Genomic DNA, 23,974 nt, shown 5'->3' on the forward strand with positions numbered 1-23,974 from the left:
AACTGTTTTTCTGGTTCTGTCTTCCACATTGTAGTCTAATAATTAAGTGCATGTTATTCTACTTGGTACTTTGTATCCATTTTAAAGACAAACTCAATTTAACCAACACAATAAAGTAAATCTAAGTGCTGACCCTGCCTGTGGTATTCTGCAGACTGTAAGGGCTTCATGATGGTTACAGTTTAAGAATGGAGTGGGGAGTATGAGTGTGTTTCATGTTTGGTAATTGCAATCATTGTTGCTTTTGTTGTGGTCATCCATTTACAATGCTTGGTGTCAGTTTATTTATCTCTTGTAAAAATAAAGTACAGTGTGTGTGTGTGGGAAAAAAAAAGTGGGGTGGGAGGGGGCCACTGTGCTAGTATTCTTTCACTTAATTCTCACAAAAAATCTGCGAGGTAGGAATTGTCCTTATTTTTCAGATGAGGGAGCTGAGGCTAGAGACATTAATAAATGTGAGTAAGACATAGCTAAAAGGGATGGGATGAAGGTTTAAACTCACAATCCATGACTCTTTCAATTTGCCCAATGAAATGGGCAGCTAACAACCAAGTCTCACATAAAATAGATCATTTACCAGCTGAAAATTAAAATCTTCATGTAAACAAAAGACACCACAGAGTTAAAAGGCAAGTCATAGGCTGGGAGAGGATATCTGCAATGCATATCACGAATAAAGGATTAATATTCCAAAGTTTAAAAAAAACCCAACAAAACAATAAGAAAAAAAGATAAACAACTGAACAGTAAAACAAACAGGGCATTAACTAGGAGTTAACAGAAGAGGAAACCTGGAAGACATATATATATATAACACATATTTAACTATCAACTAACAATATAATATAATTATAATATGGATAGAGAGAGTGTGAGTACAGAGAGATGATAAATCCTACCAATAAGCAGAAGAAGCAAATCAAAACACAATGGGATTATATTTCACCCCCAATCGTATTGGAACAGTGCAAAATGTCTGATAAAACAGATTGATAAGAATGTTGAGGAAAAGGAACTCCTTACTAAACTACTTTATCCAAAGTAGCTCCCTATCGCAGTTGCTATTCTAATACCTTCTCTTATTTTCTCTATGGCATTCCCACTCTCTGATATTTTTTCCTTCTCTAATTCTTGTTTGCAGTCTCATCCCCTATGAAGGTAGGGGGCTCATCTGTTCTGCTCACCACTCTATCCCCAGAGACGATGATAGCATCAGCACAAAGCAGGTGCTTAGTAAATAGGGCTAAAAAACGGTTATTTCAGTCCGCTGGGGTACTAGACCAATGTGTTTGAGGAACATTTGGATCTTTCAAGAGCTTTTCTAAAGCCCCCTCCAGATCTCTAACTTCTGAGTCAGGGCTTTACACCCCAGACTCTTGGAACAGAGCTCCCAGCCTTGACTTTGCTTCAGACAACAGTGACTGTACTACAGAGAGTTGAAGCCACATCCAGCCTGTGCCTGTTTTTGTATGGCTCATGAGTAAAGAATGGTTTTTATAGATAAACATTTGCAGTTGACTTGATGTTAGGAAACACTAACTTTGAACCCAAATGAAGCAAAATACTGTCCAAAAGTAATATAGTATATGTTACGGAAAATTCTGCACAATTTTTATTATATGTTGAATTTTATCAATAAAAATGTAGAAATTTATCTTCTCTCTTATTATGTAAGAATCTACTTAATATCCTTGATTTTGCCTCTTGGCTCGCAATGTCTAAAATATTTACTATCTGACTCTTTACAGAAAATATTTGCCAACCCCCCGCTGTGGAAATAGCCTCAGGGCAACCTACATTTGCCCCAGTCCAGTACACAAGACTCTTGTGCTAGATTTGCCATCCGCAACATGAGAAGAATGGTCCTAGGCTTCCAACAGGGATACTGAGAACGTGTTTTGGTCCTCTGTAACCATTCATGGGAATGTCATCATAGTTGTCCAAGGTCTTTGTTTTGAGACCATTGCCATGCAGTGAATGTTAAAATGGTTTAAATCCTGGTGTTTGCTTACTACTGCCTGTTACCCACCTTTTCTAACACACATATAGATTTGTTGAGATTATATTATGACAGTCAGATGACCATATTTTTTCCAGCTTCTGGGTTCACTCTTTGTTTAATACTTAAAATGGTTTGAGCCATGTGCTGTGAGAGGTCCAGTACCTTTCCTCCCCTCAATGTTCTGATAATATCTGGGGCTTACATTTTCTGATCACTCTCCTAGCTCAGTGTTTTACCTCTGGCCACTGCTGTCTCCTCTCTGTTCTGCTCTGCCCACTTCTTTTATCCCCCAGAATGATGCAGGCATTACTGAAGGTCTCAGGGTAATAGAGATGTCAGTGAAGTTCCAAACAAATTCAACTTAAAATTGATTAAAGATTTCTTGCCCATTGGGAATTTCTTACTGGCTTTCTTTTCTTCTTAGGCTCCTATACCCTTGATCCTGCCTTCTCTTATCTACACATCAATCCCTTTCTTCCATTTTTCAAGCCTTCAGACCATCACTTCCCATCCTATTCTCTTGAACTTACAACAAACAAATCCCAAATGCATGTCATTTTCTTACTCAGGCAATTTAGTTTTCTCCTCTCCTTCCAGGCCTGGCATAGAGATGAATTATATCACTCTGGCAGGAAAGCAGAATTGGTTGCAATCAGTGTTTGTTTTCAAAAATCGTGTTTCCTACATCCTCTCTACTATTAGACAGTCTATATAATGTGCTCAGCACAGTGCCTTGGATGTATGTAGTAAGCACTCATTACCTGTTGATTGTACCAGCTTAGGTCCAGTGCTGGTCCCCTCATCCCGGCTGTGGCGACTGCTGTTTTGTGATATAGGGCAAATATATTACTAGTGACATTTTGGGAACAGTAATATGTTGCTTCGTGCAGAACTTCCTTTTTCCTTCATACGTGTCTTCATTACTTCCTTTGGCTTTTGGGATCCCTGGTGGACTGTATTTCCTCTGTCTGCCATGGAAATTAGTTTACATGGGAGGGGGCTAACATGAACTTTAGGGTTCAAGAGTGCCCAGAAATGACCCAGAAATGGCACAGCTAGGTACATAATCAAGAGAATTGAAAACATGTTTGCCCAAAACTTGTATGAATCGTATAAATAAATGTTTACAGCAGCACTATTCATAATAGCCATAAGTTGGAAGCAACCCAAATTTCCATTGAATGCATTCACAAAATGTGGTATATCTGTATGATGGAATATTATTCACCTATAAAAAGCATGAAGTCCTGATACATGCTATGATGTGGACGAACCTTGAAAACATGATAAGTGAGAGAAAATAGTCACAAAAGGCCACATGTTGCATCACTCCATTTTAATGAAATAACCAGAATAGGCAAATCTATAGAGACAGGAGTAGATTAGTGTTTGCTAGGGACTGGGGGAAGAGGGGAATGTGAAATGGCTGCTACTGGAAATGGTTTTTTTTTTTTTTTTTTTGAGGTGATGAAAATATTATGGAATTAGTGGTGATGGTTGCCTAATCCGTGTATATATTTAAAAGCCACTTAATTGTTCACTTAAAAATGGTAAATTTTAGGGTGTGTGAATTATATCTCAGTTAAAAAAAATTGTCAGAAGCCCATGGAATGAATGGCAGGTGTGAAACCACATGCTTTGCTCTGTCTGGACGAAGATAAATTAACTATGAGAGAGCCCTGGGACCCCAGCCTGATGGTGCTCACTAATTGGCATGGGTACGCTCAACAGAAAGGCAGAGTCCACATGCTTGCTTCTCTAGGAAGTACCTGGCTTGGCCTCTCAGGAGTGGTCACTTCCTGCTGGTGAACTGCATGGTGCTCACTCTCCCATCAGCTCCCCAGGCGTGGCAGACGCATTGCAGAATCAGACACATGCAGCCCTACGTTAGGAATCCAGATAAGGGAGAGGCTGAAGCTGCCATCACTGTGAGCTTGCTGGCCTCCTAGTGCATCAGTTTTTTGCGCAGAGCTCTGACCCAGAGCACCGGGGGTTTGTCAAAATAGGTGGCCGAGCACGGGTCAGCCCATTGCACCTCTTCTATGAGTGAGTTCTTCTGCTTAGGACTTCAGTTACCTTGGCTCTTTCTTTTTCTCACTTTCATTTTCACCCACAGGACCCTTGTCACCTCATAATGACTTGTGTGCAGGGAGCATCTTATACATTTTGGAGGGCATTTGTGTTAAAGGGAACAGCAGTTATACCAATACCTTGCTTTTATACAACTCTCCCCAGCTTCCAAAGGCTTGCTCTGATGTTATCCCAAGTGGCTCTCATAGTAGCTTTATGAGTGAGATGGCTGTTATTTCCATTCCACCAAGAAGTAATCTGTTTAAATAATTAGTTCAAGGTAAATAGAGATTATAACCCAAGTTGGCTGAGGTCATATTTAGTATTCTTTCTACTATATACTATGGCTACCTTCATGCTGAAGTCTGGATCTCAGAAAAATATGTTGACTATTGTAGATGTTAAGTTTGATGCAAAGACTTCTTAGATATTTTCCAAGTCAAATAATGTATTTTAAAGCTGACTTTTAGCTATTTTATCAGGTTGGAATTTCAAGCATGCCTTACATTACTTAAGAACAAATTTGAACTGATTATATAATTATGATAGGTAATGTTCTTTTGAATAGTGAATATTCATTTTGTACAGAAATAGTAAAAAATGGCTTATTTAACTAATGTGCACTTAGAGGACGTTAACCTCAATCAGGAGCAGACAGCTACATCAGTTTTGAAACTGAAGTGCTTGAATTTATTTGGGTACCCTGGATACAGAGAATGGTTTTGGAAAATCTGAGTGCCTAGGCCTTCCTCCTGGACAGAGAATGTTCTTATTTATAAAAGCAAACCACCAGCACAGATCTGAGCCTGTTTAACATATACAACATTGTATCCTTCCTTGTTATGAGTACTATCTCTATGTATAATTTGTTATTTTAAAAATATAGGCAAGCCAGGACGCTGATAATTAAAATAAAGGCACATATGTTTGGTCATGTCATTAACCTAATAGGAAAAACAGAGCAAAAGTTCTCTTAAGGTTTTAAAAAAAGTTTCAATAACAAAACCATGTAAGAGTGGGAGAAGTGGAGTAAGGGAAATTGGAAATTTAATTTTCTGTGTCTTTTATCAGAGGAGTTCTTAGATTATAGTTATTTTGAAGCCAAAAAATTTCAGTTTAAAAATAGAAGTGAAGAAATAGGAACAGATTGGAGTTTGGAGGAAAAAAAATTAGAGCAAAAAAGAGAAATATAACAGGAAGGCTCTGTACAGGGAATGCTTGTCTTTGGCTGTTTCTCAGATTTCCTCTGGATTGTATAGACAACTAGTGCGGTGAAGACTCGAATCGAGTTCAGAACAATGAGCCTTCACAATTTTTGAGTTATGAAAATTTGATGAAAACAATTAGATGAAAGCTATGGATAAGCGTTCCAGAATACTGAACATCTGTTTGCATACACATTTGTTTACAGTTGATTTCAGGGGGTTCATGGGCCTCACAAAAATTCTTCTTTTGAGAGTGGATCAGAATCACTCATGGCGTTTTTCAGAATACAGATGCCTCAGCCTCCCTTACCCCAGACCTCCTCCCTGAGGGAGGCATGAGGCTGTTAAGACAAGTTCAATTATGATTGGGACGGTTGATTCCTAAAGTTGGGATAAATGTTTCAATAACTAGTGTTCATCTCTAACTGAGGGGGTACCCCCGTGTGATGGGCTTTTGTCTGCTGGAATCATCTCGCTGCTGGCTGGGCTGAGCTCCCTCAGAAGGTGGAGCTCGGAGTCCTGGTTAACAGCCTGTAGAGTCGGGACCAGCCCAGGCGGGGCCTGGTGTTGAAATATGGTGCTGAGAGGTACAATCCTACTGATGGCCTCTTCTGCTCTCCTGGGTCTCAGGCTACACCTTGAAGAAGAGCCATGTTTTGTTTTCAGAATAGCAGCCAATGGTTCCTCCCTGGTATTGATTTTTATGTTTTTTCATTTGTAAATAAGTGCGTGTTCTATGCTGTTAAAATATTGAATGCTAAAAAAATATTTTAAGGCAGAAAAATTCATAGCCTCTTGAGAAGCTTATGTTTATTATGTTATGGGTCATCTCTTCCGGTCTTCTGCTTTGTTTACAGTCCTGCTTTATGTTTATATTACTCCAGCTATGTACCATCATTAGTCCAGCATCTAAGCTAATTGGTAATGTTGCACTCTCTAACTGTGCGCTTATGGAATCTCTAAAACGATATAATTAGCAAGTGGACCCATATCCATAGTCACCAATTCACAGTAATTGGTTAGTTATATAGAAGGTGGTTAAAATAGAGACTCCCCAAAAGTATACACACAGCCTATTTTAACTTAAAACATATGCAAGTGCATTCTTTTGCCAGTTTTTTGTTGTGAGTATGATCCCCTGCTGGAGTTCTGGTCTTTCTTGCAAAAACCCGTCTGAACTGCATCACCCACCATTTTCAGTTTTGGTTTCTTTAAAGTAGAGCAAGAATTTGACACTTGTGAAGCAATCTGAGTGCAGAACATCTCTAGATTTTAGTGATTTTGTTATTCTCTTTTACAGTTACTTCACCCATGCCTAACGCAACAGTATTTAAAAATAGCACCTAGCTTTTCTCAACTTGGTTTTTATAGAAAAGAGAACCCGTTTTCTTTCTGTGCACAGATTTCATAATTTTACCTAAATTTTAATTAAATTATATAATTTCAGTAACTTGTACAACTGATATAAACTGGTTTGGGAACAAATCAAATGACTCCTGGTAAAAATATGACTAAACTGGTAGCAGCAGGAGTGCACAGGTAGAGTAAATACTGAGTGTCAGTTCATCTGACAAGTGGGTTTTATAGAGACAGGTTAAGAGTGCTTCTGCTGTAATATATTGTATGTCAAAGAAAATAAAAACTGTGGACTATGTTCTAAAGTATGTTGGAGTTTATTTTATTTATAAAATAAATTCCTACAGTGAGGAATACATTTATTTACCTTTAAGAGGATCTACAGGGCTTCCCTGGTGGCGCAGTGGTTAAGAATCTGCCTGCCAATGCAGGGGACACGGGTTCGAGCCCTGGTCCAGGAAGATCCCACATGCCGCGGAGCATCCAAGCCTGTGCGCCACAACTACTGAGCCTGCGCTGTACAGCCCACGAGCCACAACTACTGAGCCTGTGCTGCAACTACTGAAGCCCGTGTGCCTAGAGCCCCTGCTCCATCAGAAGAGAAGCCACCGCAGTGAGAAGCCCGCGCACCGCAACAAAGAGTAGCCCCTGCTTGCCGCAACTGGAGAAAGCCCACCCTCAGCAACGAAGACCCAACACAGCCAAAAATAAATAAATTAATTAATTAATAAAATAAAAAGAGGTTCTACACAGCACTGTTGTACAGATTGAATGATTAGAACTAGATCAGGGCAATTATGAGCAGAAGGTCAATCTTTGCAAGGCTCTGTGGGATCAACCTCCCATGGCAAACATAGCTTTCACCTTTACCTGAGCATTTAATTTTTCTGCATTTAACAAAATTTACAATAACAAATATTTCTAGTTTCAAGGTTACATGTCAACAATCTTTCGAATTATGAAAAAAACCTTTCAATTTTATAGAAAAGCTCTGTGTTCTTGTTAACAAATAGATTTGGATAAAACCTAACTATGATTTCAAGATGTAGAATATGAAAAAAAAAAAAGATGTAGAATATGTACAGATTTAACTTAAATTTTATAACCAGTATATAAATATTAATTAAGCTTTTAATCTATCAAAACAAATGTTAATTAAAAAAATTTTTTTATATCCCCTCCCTCTTGCGTCTCCCTCCCACCCTCCCTATCCCACCCCCCTAGGTGGTCACAAAGCACTGAGCTGATCTCCCTGTGCTATGCGGCTGCTTCCCACTAGCTATCTATTTTACATTTGGTAGTGTATATATGTCAATGCCACTCTCTCACTTCGTCCCAGCTTACCCTTTTATCAAAACAAATGTTAATTTTTTTTACCTTCAGAATCTCTAAATATTTTTTTTTGATTTAACAGAAATTTTTAAAATTTTTTTTTACATTGTATGATTCCATTTATGTGAAATGTCCAGAATGAGTAAAGCTCCAGAGATACAATGTAGATGGGTGGTTGCCAGAGGTGGAGGAGGGGGAAGTGGAAGTATAGACAGTGTTATCGTCTGTACCTTTATCCACCTTTGAGCCTGTGTCCTAGATCCCATTTCTAACTAGGCTGATAGTGTCACCTGTAGCCTCTTAGCTTCCCCACATCCCATAAATCCTAAGCTCTGATGACTCCACTTTCTTTGATTAATGGCTTTCAGAAAGGATTTTGCTCCTGCTGGGTGTTGACAAATTGTGGGATGGACTGAGGCCACAAAACCTGTTTTCTCTTGTGGGTTCAGTGAGGTTTGAACCCAAGTCTCCAGAGATGAAAAATTAATTCTTTAACCCACTACATCAGGAGCCTCACCTTAATCTGCAGAACCTCTAAATATTTTTAAAAATTTTTATTGGAGTATAGCTGATTTATAATGTTGTGTTAGTTCCAGGTGTACAGCAATGTGAATCATGTATACATATACATATATCCACTCTTTTTTAGATTCTTTTCCCATATAGGCCATTACCGAGTATAGAGTAGAATTCCTTGTGCTATAGAGTAGGTCCTTATTAGTTATCTATTTTATATATAGTAGTGTGTATATATCAATCCCAATCTCCCAATTTATCCCTCCCCCCCTTACTCCCTGGTAACCGTAAGTTTGTTTTCTACATCTGTGACTCTATTTCTGTTTTATAAGTAAGTTCATTTGTATCATTTTTTTTAGAGTCCACATATAAGTGATATCATATATTTGTTTTTGACTTATTTCACTTAGTATGATAATCTCTAGGTCCATCCATGTTGCTGCAAATGGCATTATCTCATTCTTTTTTTTATGGCTGAGTAATATTCCATTGTATATATGTACCAAAACAAATGTTAATTTTGAATGAAATGTCCTAAATTCTCAACAATGCTTTCTTTCTTTTTTTTCAACAATGCTTTCTTAAAGTTTCTGTCAGAATTCCTGCTAAACTTCTTGTCATCTCTGTTTTTATTTTAATTTGAATCAAAGACATTTAAGGTTGATAATAATTTATTTCCACCTAAATAAATAGTATTTATATTTAGCTAGATTAAGATATTACTATAAAGCCCAGCTAGTGAATTTCCCTACTTTCTTCAAAAGTAATAAAAAAAATTGTCCTTAATCCTAAGAATTCTATCATGTTCTTTCCTCCCTGGCATTTAAATCAATTTAAAAATGTCCCTTGGAATCATATCTCTGGGGGACTGCAAAAGAAGTAAAACACATGGTGTCCTCACAAGGCTTGTAGTCTGGTTTGAGAAACAAGATTGACACACTTGAAACAAATTATAGCAAACATCTGATTAAGTATAAAATGAGAAGTACAAGCGATAGTTGCTGAAGATCCTGCTTTGCATAGTTTATTTTGTGTATAGTAGAGGCTTGAGTGATTAGGAAATTTGGGGGAAGTATGTGGGACTAAAACTGGATCCAGAAGAATAAGCGGAATTTGAACTGACTAGGGAATAAGGGAGAGAATTCTGGGTAGGAGGGAAAAGGCCTGGCCTGGCATGTTAGGGGCAAGATGCTTTTAGGAAACAGACCAGAGAGTAGGATCTGTTTTGTAATCAGTGTCCTTATGGTCTTTATCTGAGCACTTCCTAACTTCCCTGAGTCTTATCTTGGCAATGAATTGTCATTGGTTACACTTCTTTTCGTTTCTTATGGGAGAATCTCCATAAGACCAGTCATTCATTCTAGCCTACCATTCAGTCCTTGACGGCATGGCATTGGGAAGGTTCTGTGGGGAAGCATTTATAATAATGATAACCATCTTTTACCCAGTGCCTTTTAGGGACCTGTATCAGTCAGAATAGTCTAGGTTATGCTGCAGTAACAAACATCATCAAAATTTCAGTAGGTTAAAAGAAAAAATATTTATCACTCATGCTGTATTCCCAGTGTGGGTTGGGGAGGGAGGTGAGAGGCAAGATCTCACCTTCTTGCTGTCATTCAGGGACTCAAGATGCCCTTGCCTCAACTTAGATATACCATTGCCATTCATCAGAAAGGCCTGAATCTTTTCTCATCCTCCTTTTTAACTCACTGTGGATTCATCGTCTATGACATTTTCAGAGCCACTGGTGAATTTTTTAGTATATTCCACATCTTACGGATGAAGAATTTCATAAGTTTGTTACCCCTTGCATCAATGAGTGTGTAAGTGCAAGGCAGCCATTGTGGTTTTCACCTGGGAATCCCTTCTAAGTTGCTATTGGGCATAAAATGTCTATGTTAACAGTAAAACTGGATATGGAGAAGATAAAACTCTTGGATCTGGGATGCAGGCAGCATGGTGTAGCAGAGCAATGATGGGACTAGCAGCCTAGAAGTATGGGTCCAAGCAAGTCACAGCCCTCCTCCTCCTACCTATGTGACTTGTATGTCACTTCACCTCTCTAAGCTTCATTTTCTTCAATTATAATATAAAGGAGTTGGTCTAGATCACTCTTAAGGTCTTTTTGAATACAGTGATTCTCTATTAGTATGAAACAAAATTTAAGGCTAGAAATAGTTTCTGTCTTCTGAATTCTATAACTTGTTTATTTTTAAAACTTCCTGTGGATGGAAGTTTGCTTGTTTTTGTTTAATGCAAGGAGTGTTAGTGCTCCTTTCTCATACAATTAAGAAATATGTTCAACATTTTTCATCAGTTTAGATCTGTATTTATTTTCACAATCTGTCCCCTTTACTCTTGTTATTTCCAGTTTGAAATGGGGAAAGGGGACTGGGCCAAGGTCAGATGATACTTTGGCAGCTTCACTTCTAACCTTTGAGAGTCCCTTTCTCTTTCACCAAAGAACTCTCAGTTCAGAGAGTTACAAACCCTGTAATAATTGACCTCCGAAAAGGTCTGCTTCCTTCGGCAATTCTTCATGTTCCTGAAAAGGGCCACTTAATGATCAGCTTCCATTTAGGTTTGAAGCTTAAAGTGCTTTTGGTTCCAGAGTTGTCCTGCCAGCTCTCTCTCTGCCTTGTTTTACAGTGCTGGCAGCCTCCCACAGATGAAAAAGAAACATTTATTGGGCTGCTTCTACTTGTCAGACACTATAACTTACAGTGCACTCAGACAGAAAAATGTTCTATAAATATAGAATCATGTGAGGAATGTCCCAGAACCAGAGTCTTATCTCTAATTGTCAGTAGGATTCACTCAGGCTACCAGATACTATATCATAATCAAAAGGGCCAGAGAGTGGCAATATGGACAATATAAAACATGGACAATATAAAGATGACAAGTTAGTTAATAATGAATGAACATACACTTAAAACTGAGAAACACATATGTGCATACATACACACGTACAAATATACATACATAAATAGTTGGTGCAACTGATGGCTTATAGTCAGTGGGATATGACAGCCTCATCAGGAAACTGATGATACCCTTGAACCATGGTGTGTGTTTTTTCTGGGGTCCTGAACCCCACTTTTCTCTTTCTCTCCCACCCACCCTCGGCTGTCCTACTCACGGCAGAGCACCTTGTCTTGCTTGCTACATCCTTTTTCAAAGGAGGCTACCCAAGCATCGTCCAGTGTCTCTGGTTGATTTCCAGGGATGGCTTTGTGTCCCATCTATGCATTGTGCCACACGCAGCTGCTGTTCACCCCCCCGTCAGCCTGCGGGGTGGCTATTGGGTGCTGTAGCTCTGCATCTCAGATGTGGCCTCTGGGATGCATTCTTTTTGCCATGATCCCCATCTCCCTGCACTTGGTGATGCTGGGTGACGCATTTTAATTCTCTTTGGTCATAAAAATCATGTCTTGTTTAGACTGCAGAACTGAAACACTTTCCCTGTGAAACTGCTCAGCAGCACTGAGCCTTAGCACTGACAGGCTTTCTGCCCAACATTGTGCCACAGAGCCTCTTCAGAGGTTCGGAGGCTGAGAGGCTAAGGAGGCATCTGCATGGACGTGACTGGCAGCCTCAGGATCACACTGAGGGAACCCATGGGGGGACCTGTGGTTTGGCATGAGGTTTGAGGACTCATGTGGCTCATGAGAGCCACCACAGAGTCCTGGGTACCACTTACTGACAACCCTGGGTCCCAGGTGAACTTGTGGGGAGGATGGAGATTGCTGAGCAGGTATTGGGGGAGCAACCCTTTCTCCTCTCATGCCCCCCATTTTCTTGTTTCCCTTCTCTATTCCTCTCCCTCCCTCCTGGTGGTTTTCCTGTTCTCCCCGCCCTCTGCTAACTCCATGTCTCCTTTGGCTTTGGCAGCGACTCAGGATTCAAGAATCCTTGAAATGGGTTTATTGGGGTCCTGCAGACCTTCCATTTTGAGAGGGTAATGTTTTGGGAACTGGTAAATAACTTGGGGGATATTAACTGGCTGGAGTTTTCAAACTGAAGTAAATCCATGACCTCATAACAGATTGATGTTGATTCAGATGATATTAAGCTTCTAAGATTCTGAGTCCCAAGTCTGGGTAACTTATATGTTTTGAATACAGTGTGCATATGTGTGGAGGGGTGTGTGTGTCCCAGAGAGAGAGAGAGAGAGAGAGAATCCTTAAAACTGTGATAAGTGCTGTTTCTACATTCCTTTTTGCTTTCTTAGGCAAACAGTCTTATATAATCTTACTTTCGTAAGACAAATGAAACTCCTCCCTTCCTTTCATGGTTGATGTGTAACCCTAGTGAGATCCATGATTTGACATTTGAGTGCCTACTGTGTATGCAGATGTTATATAGTTTCTATATCATGAAAATGAATGAAAACCTCTGCATTTCACTGGATCTACTCCAGGAATTTGGCTTCTCTTTCTGTTGTCAATGATAAAAACCTAAAATACATTATATATTTTATTCTCTTCACCATCCCTTTGTGTGTTTCAGTCTCACCCAGACTTGAACTATTTTGCCACACACAAAAAACACAGTGAATTTAAAGACGTCAGTTTAAGAACAAAACCCAACTCAAATTAGTTTGGCATTTCTTTCCAACTTACCAGGATAACTTAGAGAATAAATCTAGAGCTGAGCATTTATTCCTCCTTTTCCGTTTATTTTTTATTTTATTTAAAAAATTTCTTCCTAAAAGTTATCTGCTTGAATGATAGTGCATTTTTTCTTGTCAGAGTTGATTTGATTTCTGGTTCCCTTGCCTCCCAGCCTACACTCTGTGTAATGTTGCAGAGGCGGCAGATTGATGGGGAAAGGATTCAGAATGTGCTCTGGATTTGGGTTTCAGTATGCGTGCTGTCTGCTGCCAAAGACATTTAGCAGATGGACTTGGGGAGGTGGGACTGGGCCTTGACAGGGAGGGGACCTCAGGGTAAGAAGCCCTTTTGAGCTGGGCTGGCTCTGCCTTTCCCATCTAGCCATTTGGACCCTGGCCCACTATTAAGTCTATCACAAGATTAAAGAGACTGAGCTTTTTGTTGTTGTCGGTGTCTTTAGTTTTCAGCAGTTTGATTAAGATGTGTATGGGCATAGATTTCTTTGTGTCTTTCTGTTAGGGGTTTGCTGAGCTTCTTGAATCTTTAGGTTTATGTCTAATGTCAAATTTGGGAATTTTTTAGCCATTATATCTTTAAGTAGTTTTTTCTGCACTGCATTCTTTCTCTTCCTCCTCTTGGATTCCAGTAACTGAGTGTTAGACCTCTTGGTATTGTCCACAGGTCCCTGAGGCTCTTTTCATTTTTTTAAAAAATAAATTTATTTATTTATTTTGTTTTTGGCTGCGTTGGGTCTTCATTGCTGCACGCGGGCTTTCTCTAGTTGTGGTGAGCGGGTGCTACTCTTACTTGCGGTGTGCAGGCTTCTCATTGTGGTGTCTTCTCTTGTTGTGGAGCACGGGCTCTAGGTGCACGGGCTTCAGTAGTTGTGGGGCACGGGCTCTAGAGCACAGGCTCAGTAGTTGTGGCGCACGGGCTTAGTTGCTCCGCGCATGTGGGATCTTCCCGGACCGGGGCTCTAACCCGTGTCCCCTGCATTGGCAGGCGGATTCTTAACCACTGTGCCACCAGGGAAGCCCTCATTTCTTTTTCAAATAATTTTTTCTCTCTGTTGTTCAGATTGGATACTCTCTATTGATCTACAAGTTCGCTGACTCCTTTTTGTGTTATATTCATTCTGCTATTGAGTCCATCTACTGAGATTTTTATTTTGTTTATTGTATTTTTCAGGTCTGAAATGTCCATTTGGCTCTTTATATATCCTATTTCTTTGCTGAGACTTTCTATCTTTCTATTGGTTTCAAGAGTGTACACTATTACTTCTTGGAGTATTTCTGTAATAGTTGCTTTTAAGTTTTTGTCAAATAATTCCAGTATCTGTGTCATGTCATTGGCATTTGTTGATTGTCTTTTCCCCACACCAATTGGGATTTTCCTGATTCTTCATATGCTGAGTAGTTTTGGGTTATATCCTGGGCATTTTGTATGTAATATCATGAGACTCTGAGTCATGTTTAAATACTATAGATAATGTCCATATATTTGTTTTTACAGGCACTTGACCTGGTTGGGTTCAGGTCTCAAGTTCCAGCCAGCCTTCTATGGATTGTGGTTTCAGTATCAGTTCTGTTTTCAAAATCTTTGCAGTGTTCTTCAGATCTGTCCCACATGCATGACACCAGTGACCAGTCTGGGACCTGGTGGAAGTCTGTCTGTTAGCTTGGTTCTCAAAGTTTTTGATATGCTAATGGTTCAGATGCACGTGCAGATGCAAGTATCTAGGTATCTGGGGTGGGGAGGGGATTGTTTCTAGCATGTGCACGGATACCAAAATCTGTGGATGCTCAAGTCTCTTATACAATGGCGTACTGCATTCGGCCCTCAGTATCCCCAGTGTTCCGCATCCACAGATACCGAGGGTTGACTGTATTATCTAGTCCCCTGCATTCCTGAACCTCTGGCTAGAAAGGCTAGACTTTAGTTACTCTTGCTCTGCTTGTGTTTTATGGCACCCTTCCCATGACTATGTCCAAGTCCAAGGCCAAGCTGCCTGAGAAGAGAGGAAATACTCAGCAGGGTTTGGGGCCACAACCTCAGATCAGAGAAGAAACTTCCCTTTCCTCAGAGTTTTAGGTGCTTGCGGACTCCTGCTGTGGCTTCCACCACTGCAGTGGGATTGCCTGGGAGTTGGGATGCTAGAATGAAGGAAAGGAAATGCAAGGAGAGGGGGAAATGGGGAAGCCCCCTGCTTTCTCTGAGCATTAGGAGACCCCTTCCCTCCTTGAGCCTGAACTAGAGGGCTTCTCCTGGAGCTCTCGTCTGCAATGACGTCCACATCCAGTGTGCGGCTGCCCGAGTCGGGGCTTGAGGGGAATACCAGGAGAAAAACAGTGGTAACCTCACTGCTGGTTCCTGGTACTTTGAGTTCTGGTCTTCAATCTGCCTGCTAGTATTTACTTTTCAGATTCCTCAAATAGCTGCTCTCTGCATTCTGTCCAGGTTTTATTGCCGTATTCAGTGCCAGACACAGGGTGTGGGTGTGCTTATCCATGTTACCCAGAACTGAAACGGAGATTTTTTTTTTAATGAAATTTTTGCGTGGGGTACCTGAATTTTAAATGTCACAATAAACTGTGTAACTGACCCCTGCTCTTTCCAAAGCAGGGCTGATTCTGAGAGAAAGTCCTGTTACATGAGACTGGTGGGGAGAGACATGTGAGCTGCCACCCAGAGACTCTGGGAGCCCCTAATCCCACTCAAGCGAAGTCCTAGAAACCATGGTTATCTCAGGGCATTCCAGAAAGACAGTGGCTGGTGCTCATCTGGATTCATGCTCTTCCCAGGTACCATTTTGTGCCTCTGCCTCCCACAACAACTCCCACAGCCCCCCTTCTCCTTCTAAAAAGGAGCAAACAATTTCCTTCAATCATTGTTTCCCGCCCACTGACAGATGCTCTTAATTAGCACAGAATTGCAGCAGAATTGCCAAATAAATAGATTTTGCTTGTTTTGAGTTTGTTTTTTTTTCTAGAAAGCTTAGGCTTCCCAAAATCAACTCATCACACAGGCTCAGCGTATTGTTTAGTTTGAGTCAAGGACTCACAACCTTGTTCTTTTCCACAGGCACAACCACAGCACAGAAAATCAATTGTTAGCCTTCTCTCCCAGCAGAAAATTGCTGGTTCTAAAACCTTTCAAGAGCTTACTAGCTGTGGGAATGCGCATTTGAGAGTATTGAAACATCGTAAAAATATCCCAGACACTCTACCAATTATCCATCACAATAAAGAAACTGATTATTTAAATCACTTGTCATACAATTTCATCCCCAAAGAACTGTAGCACTGAAACACAGAGGAATGGGACCATTAGACTCCTTTGGTTCTTATTTTAAAAGAAATTAAAAAACATGCATGTACAAAACTTGCTTGTACAACTGATGGTGGAACTGTTGCTAATTGGACAATTTCTGTGTGGCCTGCATGAGGTCATTCATGGGTGTGGGGAAAACGGCCTCTGAAGAAGGAAGCTGTTGTTCCAAATTTCAAGGCAAAGAAAGCTTTTGCACGAGGCAGAATCGATGATTCTCTTTTCAGGTCATGGGTGGCTCTGCTTTTATATATGTGTGTTTGTGTGTGTGTGTGTGTGTGTATATATATATATATATATATATATATATATATATATATATTTTAATGCAACCAGTTTTGCTTGGGGCTTATGGTCTTGAGTTAATATATTTCTGTTATATGCATACGTGTAGGCTGGTAGGCAAAAGAGTATTTTAAAAGATTGCTTTATATTTTGCATTATCTTTTATTAGTAAAATCTTGGAATTCAGTTTCTTTGGCTTGAAAGAATCATTTTCTTTTTTCAAGAAACAAGTTTGATGCTGAAGTCATAAATTATAAAAATATGTGAAAGCCTCACGGCTGTGCTTGCTGCCGTCTTTAGAGCCAGATCCATTATCTCTGTGCACCAACTTGGGCTGACTCAGCGATCACTTTTTACCCTTTGGGAAGAGATGCTCAGATGTCTGCAAAATAGCCCCCAAACAACATGAGTTAGTTGTGTATAGCATCCTTTGCTTAGTGTTAATTTTTGGAATTTTTTTCTGTATAATCAAAACATTTCCCCTCATTAGAAGAAACCAGTTCACTTTGCAACACATGTTTCCTGGAGGAAGTGCCGGATGAATCCTTCACAGACGAAAGTGGGTGAGGGCAGCTGCCTTTCCTCAGAAACCTGGGACCCTGCCTTTCCTGGGATGGCTGTCTTTGCTGCGGGAGGCGCTCCTTTGAACGACTGGCCTGGTGGTTTAGGTAGGGGGCCGGACCACAGATTGCAAAGGAATTGGACAACACCCCCCCCCCATCCCGCCCACCGCCCCTGCGGGGGCTCAGGAGCCTGGCCGCTTCTCTGTGGCAACGCATTGTGTATGCTCCATTTGACGTTTCAGCTCAAGCCTGCCGGGGACAGAGACCAGCCCCCAATGACCCCAGTGACTGTACCTCCACCACCTTCTGCTTAAGCTGCTCCTTTACCCATCTGAAGAGGAAGTGGGGGTGACAAAAGGGACTGGGAATCTACCTTCCCACCTCCTGGGAGTGATGGGGGTAGCCTTGTCCTGGCCACACGGTATTTGGAGCACATGGCTAATAGTGGACCCTGGCATTTAGGGAACTGTTTGAAGGTAAAATCATAATGATAAAATCTTTTTAAAAGAAAAAGATGGGGTTTTTTGCCTTGTACTAGTAAACACCAACCATGGGTATTTTAAGGTGCTCAGAGAATTGTTTGTGGGATCTTTGAAGGACAAATATTGATGTGTGCACTAGAAAATTAAGACAAGTGATAATTGAAAGATATGATAAAAGCTAGTGGTTTCCTTGGGGAAATAATCACAAACTGCTGTCAGACTGATGCCGATGAGAACATTACTTTATGTGAAATGTTTTCTAAACAGCTCAACCAAAGCATTAAGCCAGAGCACTTCTGAGGGCATCTGTCTGCTGTATATTTCTATTATATCCCCACCTGAGGCCCCTCAACTTACGTTACTCACCGTTCCAGCTGTCGTGTTTAGCTTTGTCGTGGTCAACACTCAGTGAAACTGAGAAATATCAGATAGCAAGATGGATACTGCTTGTGGATTCTTAAGATAATTATATAGTTTTGTCATGTTGAGTCACCGTATGGATTCACTATTATTGATCTGTGACATTACTTTCGTGTGTTAGCCCAGGTTAAGTGCTTCTGCGGTTTTTAAGGTGTCTCTTTATTGAGAGTTTTGGGCTTCTCACATTGGAGACTGCTTCCTATAATCTACATTTGTATTTTCTGGTATTTATTTTGGAGTGGTACTTGGGTCCTTCATCTCTCCGTGACCCCATTGTGCCCTACAGAGATTTCAGTCAAAGCTCTTGCAGAACTTCATTGCATTTATTGGTGTACACAGCTCTGTCCTATATTAAGTTGTAACCCAGAGCCTGGCACGAGGCACAAATGGCCACTGAATGAATGAATGACTCCCTGGTCAAGTCTCAGTGCCTCTTTCCAAAGATGCTGTGCAGGAGACCTTCCACTTGCCTCTCCAGCACCACTCTCCATCCTGCTTCTCCTGCTCTGCACCCCAGTAGGCGGGCCTATGGACCAACCACAGCCTCCCTCTTCTCTAGCTTATCCTTCGATTTGACAGTTAGGGTGGGTATGTAATAGGGCTGGATGTGATGGGATTGGCTGTGTTCTTCTATGAAACACCTTCTCCATGCAGTTTCCCTCTCTGGGTTCCACAAATCCCTCCCCCTCTTTGCTCCTTCAGGCTCAGGGTTTGAAAGGGCTCCCTGGTGCTACCAGCCACAGGTATTGCATTACTCCTTATTGGTTTCCTAAACTCTGCCTACACCTTTGTATTATAAATAGGCTCTCTATTAAATTCTTCCCACTGTATCCTGCTGGGACCTGGCCAATATTTCCCCAGTCACCCAGATGACAAAGTTGTTTGTAACCCAGATATCATAATCTGTGTCTCTTGCATTATTTCAAGTAAACACTCTCCTCTAGGCTGGTCTACAACCAAATTAGCATCAAATAGAGCAGGGGTCAGCAAACCACAGCCTTGCAGGCCCAATCCAGCCTGCCGGCTGTTTTTGTAAATGGAGTTTTATTGGAACACAGTCCTGTCCATTTGTTTACTTACTGTCTTTGGCTGATTTTGAGCTACAACAGGCAGTGAGGAATTGCAACAGAAACTGTATGGCCTGCAAAGCCTAAAATATTTGCTGTTTGACTTCTTATAGAAAAAGTTTACAGATCCCTGATTTAGAGGAAAACCATAATGTGGGAACTTTATCATTTTCATCAAGAGGGTCCTGGGCCAGGTGCCAGGGTACTTGTCAGGGTCCCACGACAATGATGTGGGGAGTTTTAAACCCCAGGGCTGGACAAGCTTGCATGCAGCATTGTGTTGCTGTGCTGACAGCAGCGGCAACCTGGGAAGACACTCTTTGTCGTTAGACGCAAAAGGAGTGTGACCGAGCAAAACTAAGAGGCATTTGTACTAAAGTGTGTCTATAAATTATGGTTTCATAATTAAGTAGTTTCCCAGAAAGAATGACTTTCCCTAACGTTTCAGCATTTCCCTGTCAAACTTATTTTGTATGTATCTGTCTCCCCCACCAGACTGTGAGCACCTCCCAGGAGCCTCCGGGTTTTATTCAAACGTGTGCCGACCAGTGCCTGGCACAGAGTGGCTGATGCTCAATAAGTATTGTTTGACTGAATGGTAATCAACAGCTAATTTAGAGAAGGAAAAAAGAAATAGGGGGTGGGAGCCATTAACTGGGAAGATATATTACTTAATGTTCTCAGGCTCTCTCTGACTGGAGTCTCTTGCCTCCTCAACCTTCACAGAACAGGAACAGCTATACGAAAAGCCTGTTTCCCAAAAAAAGGTGCCCCTCAGGGCAGACTGACTACATAATTTGCAGGGCTCAGCACAGAATAAGAATGTGGAGGCTCTTGTTAAAAAATTATTAAGAGTGTCAGCACTGAGCCAAACACAAGCCCTTCTAAGACTGTGCAGGTGGCATGCCCATGAAACTGTCCCTGCCTTAAGGATTGCTGAGGAAAAGACAGCCTGTGGGAAATCAGTGAGGCTTCTTTCAGTCCAGAGGACTGCAGGGCTCTCAGCCACCATAAGGCAGTGCAGACCTGAGAGCCACTAAGACTGTGGGCTCTCGGGACTTGGTGCAGAGATATGAGTCTCATAATGCCTAACCCGGAATAACGCTTTACCACTTACAAAGTGTCTGCATTTATCTCGCACCCTCATGCCAGAGTGTACTCTTCTTCCCCAAGCCCACACACTTGGCTTCACACTGACTAACCTGCTTGCCCCCCGCTCTTCCTTGCTTTCCGTTTAACCCCAAGTCACCTAGGCCACCCCATTTAGGGGCAAAAAACCCATAAAGGTACAAAAGTGCCTCAGGGCTAGCCTGTTTCGATGTTTCTTTGTGGGTGACAGACAGTTCTTGCCATAATACCTGTCTTAGGCTATTCTGGCTGCCATAACAAAATACCACAGACTGGCTGGCTTCCAAACAACAGAAATTTATTGCTCACAGTTCTGGAGGCTGGACGTTCAAGATCGGTGTGCCAGCACGGTGGGGTTCTGGTGAGGGCCCTCTTCTGGGCTGCAGATGGCTGACTTCTCTGTGTGTCCTCACATGGTGTTAGGGCCTAGGGAGCTATGAGGGGTCTCTTTTAAAAGAGCACTAATTCCATTCATGAAGGCTCCACCCTCATGACGTGAGCACCTCCCAAAAGTCCTACCCCCTCACATCATCACACCGGGCATTAGGATTTCAACATAGGAATTTGGGGTGGGAGACACACGTTCAGACCATTGCAATACCTGACTGGGGAACAATGTGTGTACATGAACAGTCCCTTTATTTTGTCCCCAGAACCCTCCCCTGCCCCCTTCCTCACCTTAAAATGGGGTTTAGGGGCCCATCTTAACCACTCTGCAGGAACCCCTGTGCCCAGACCCCCAGAGTCTTTCCTGACGCTAGATGTTCACCCTGCCAGCTGCTGGGGCTTCTCCCTGCCCAGGCCCCTGCCCTTCCCCATCATACACTCTGGGCAGTACTCTGCCCTTGGGATCACAGTGAGCCTCCGGAGGTTTCCAGGTGGTGACAACTATAGGTGGGGAACTTGAGCTCTAGCAAGGATTTTATGACTGGTGCTTCCTTTTGACTGGAGGGGTCCCCATTTTTGATTCTTCTGGATCACCACTACTTTCCCCCAACCCTTCATCCACTCTACCCTTGCTGTAAACGGGGGCTTAGAGTTCTCATCCCTGTGCTCCTGGGAGCCCCTCATGTCCTCTGCTGAAAGCTGGAGGCTGTCCCACAGTGCTAGAAGGCCACCCTTGCCAGCCGTGGTAGTGCCAGCTCCAGGGACTGTTGGCAGGTGCATGGTCCAGACGACAGGTGCACTGAGGTCTAGAACTCTGGGTGCCACCACCCGCCTTGCTCGGGGGGAAGGTGCCCAAGTGCCCTGAGGATTCAGGCATTATGGGACCATGACAACAAAACTGGCCCCTAGGAGGCACCTATTTCTGAAGCTCTAAGCCTTGGAAACCATAGTAGGCAGGGGAGGATTTCTCCACAACCGGGAGTGGCTCCGGGTAATACAAAGCCGCAGCTGAGAGAGCCTGACGGGATTGAGTGGAGTTTGCCTTTGATCAGAAGATCGAGACAGACATCCCCTCTAGCTTTTGCAGTCTCCTGCTTAATCTGGTAGCTGGGCTTTCTCAGGCCTCATTTGTCTCCCTGTGATTGATGTGGCCTTAACTATAGCAGCTCCGAACCAACCCCCTGCCGCAAAGTGCAGCCGTGTTTGTTTTGCAGGCGGCTAGTAGTCTTGCCTCGCTGATGCTCTGCATCCTTCCCACCCCCATCCCAAGCTCCTGATACCTTACACACTGACCTATGTTTTCTCCTTACAGGGTCCCCGGTGGCATATAGATCTCCAGCCTTGGGCAGGTCCTGCTCGGTCCCTGGATGAAGAAGCCTTGAGGTTCCTGAGATACATCAGCACCATTCAGGTTGTGTTTCAGGCACAAGTGGTTATGGAGACTCTGTAAAAGATGCTAATTGCACCCTTAAAAAAAATTTTATTTATTTATTTTTGGCTGCGTCAGGTCTTAGTTGCAGCGCACAGGCTTCTCTCTAGTTGTGGTGCATGGGCTTAGTTGCCCCACGGCATGTGGGATCTTAGTTCCCCGACCAGGGGTTGGACCCGCATCCCCTGCATTGGAAGGCGGATTCTTAACCATTGGACCACCAGGGAAGTCCCGCTAATTACCCCCTTTTAAAGAAGGCTGGGGAGTTTCTCAGTGCCTCCTGATAGGGACTTGATAGAGTTTCTGAGGCCTTGCTGCTTAAATATATTCACTCACTTAGAGGCATATAATAGATGCCTTCCATCTGCTTCAGCATCTTATCCCTTCCAGGAGTATCGTCACCCTGAGATGTTTTAATGATTCATCCCGATGTGTTTTAAAGATCCACTTTAGAAAATTGTTTTGGAAAACCATGTGAAGCGACAGATTCATGCCCATGAGTAGGCAGTCCAGTGTGTCACAAACCAAAACCATCATCTGGAGGTTCAAATTCCATTTTGTATTTGGAGAAGTCTGCCTTTTCGCTTTTCTGCCACAGAAGCTTGGCAGACAGGGATGCGTTAGGCCAGAGAGTAAAGGAGGCTTTGCAGGCAGTAGGAAGAGAAGCTTACTGAATCCGAAGACTCTCTGTTCTTAGGGCACTTTAAATCATTACTGAGCACTGGCCTTCATTAGTGACTTAACACATTGTGGCAGCTCCTGCCCGGGCGACCCGAGCAGGCGGAGACCCTCCATTAAGGAGAGTCTATGGCTCTTGACACATTAATCAGGAGGTTCCATTCTCAAGTAGCCTGATCCTGAGGGAAGAGAGACAGAAAAGAAAATCAGGGCCCGAGGGAAAGGTCGCCCTGAGCTGAGAGGTGCTAGTAAATTAGAAACTCAGACTGCCTGTGAAGCTGCAGCTGGGGAGGCTGCACTGTGGAGCTGGTATGGCACTGGGGGTCCCTGGGTCTTTTGATCTCCCTTCGGCCCACTCGCTCTTGGCATCCCACTTCCCCTCCCAAACCTCACTGGTGGCCAAGCCCGTTTTTCATCCATGGGAGAGCATATATTTCTGGAATTTTAGAAGGCTAGTTTAGCGGTAAAAGAAAGTCCCATTTCTCATATGATGCAGTCAGACAACCAGGAATTTTAATATTTGCCACCTAGACATGGAAGTAAAAGCTTGTTGAATTCATCATGAGTAATGGGATGATAAATTGGTCCCTGTGCTTTACATAATTTCATCTTATTTTGCTGCTGCAAATTAATTTGGTGGACTTAGACAATTAAAATACTGAAATTTTAATTTTATAGTTTGGTTTTACACGAAGAATAAGAAGCTGGATCTCTTAACTATGACTTTAAGAAGCCCTTAAAAGCCCTAGAGAAAAATGAGAGGTGTTAAATTTATGAGTTGAATTTGAGAATTGTGAGCTTCACCTCCCAGTATAAATTGACCACATGAAAGCCTCTAAATTCTATTTTATATGTATTTCAGGTTAATGTTCTGTAACTTATAAAAGGCATGTTAACTTAGAAGAAGCTCTTGAGGCATGAAAGTGTTATTTCAAGCCCCTCTTGGAGTTTTCCTATGAGTTATGGGCTGAGAGGGAAAAAATTCTTTAAAAAAAGCATCCTGTGAGGTAGTTTAATGTTGTGACCCTGGGCAGTTTATTTTGCTTGTTTGGCTCTGGCTGTTCTGATCTTGAAAACAAAGAGATTGTATCAAATTATTTCTAAGGTCCCT

General features: G+C 42.1%; 1 protein-coding gene across 3 annotated transcripts in view; it reads left to right on the plus strand.

Moving 5' to 3' along the window:
- Positions 1 to 23,974, plus strand: part of METTL24 (methyltransferase like 24) — a 165,564-nt gene that overhangs the window by 12,111 nt on the left and 129,479 nt on the right. For all 3 annotated transcript variants that reach the window (XM_057527893.1, XM_057527894.1, XM_007190683.2), the window contains exon 2: positions 22,069 to 22,167. In XM_057527893.1, coding sequence (XP_057383876.1) covers positions 22,069 to 22,167 — 99 coding nt within the window. The remainder of the gene's footprint in view (positions 1 to 22,068; positions 22,168 to 23,974) is intronic.

The sequence above is a fragment of the Balaenoptera acutorostrata genome, chromosome 14, assembly GCF_949987535.1.
Source record: "Balaenoptera acutorostrata chromosome 14, mBalAcu1.1, whole genome shotgun sequence".
Lineage (NCBI taxonomy): Eukaryota > Metazoa > Chordata > Mammalia > Artiodactyla > Balaenopteridae > Balaenoptera > Balaenoptera acutorostrata.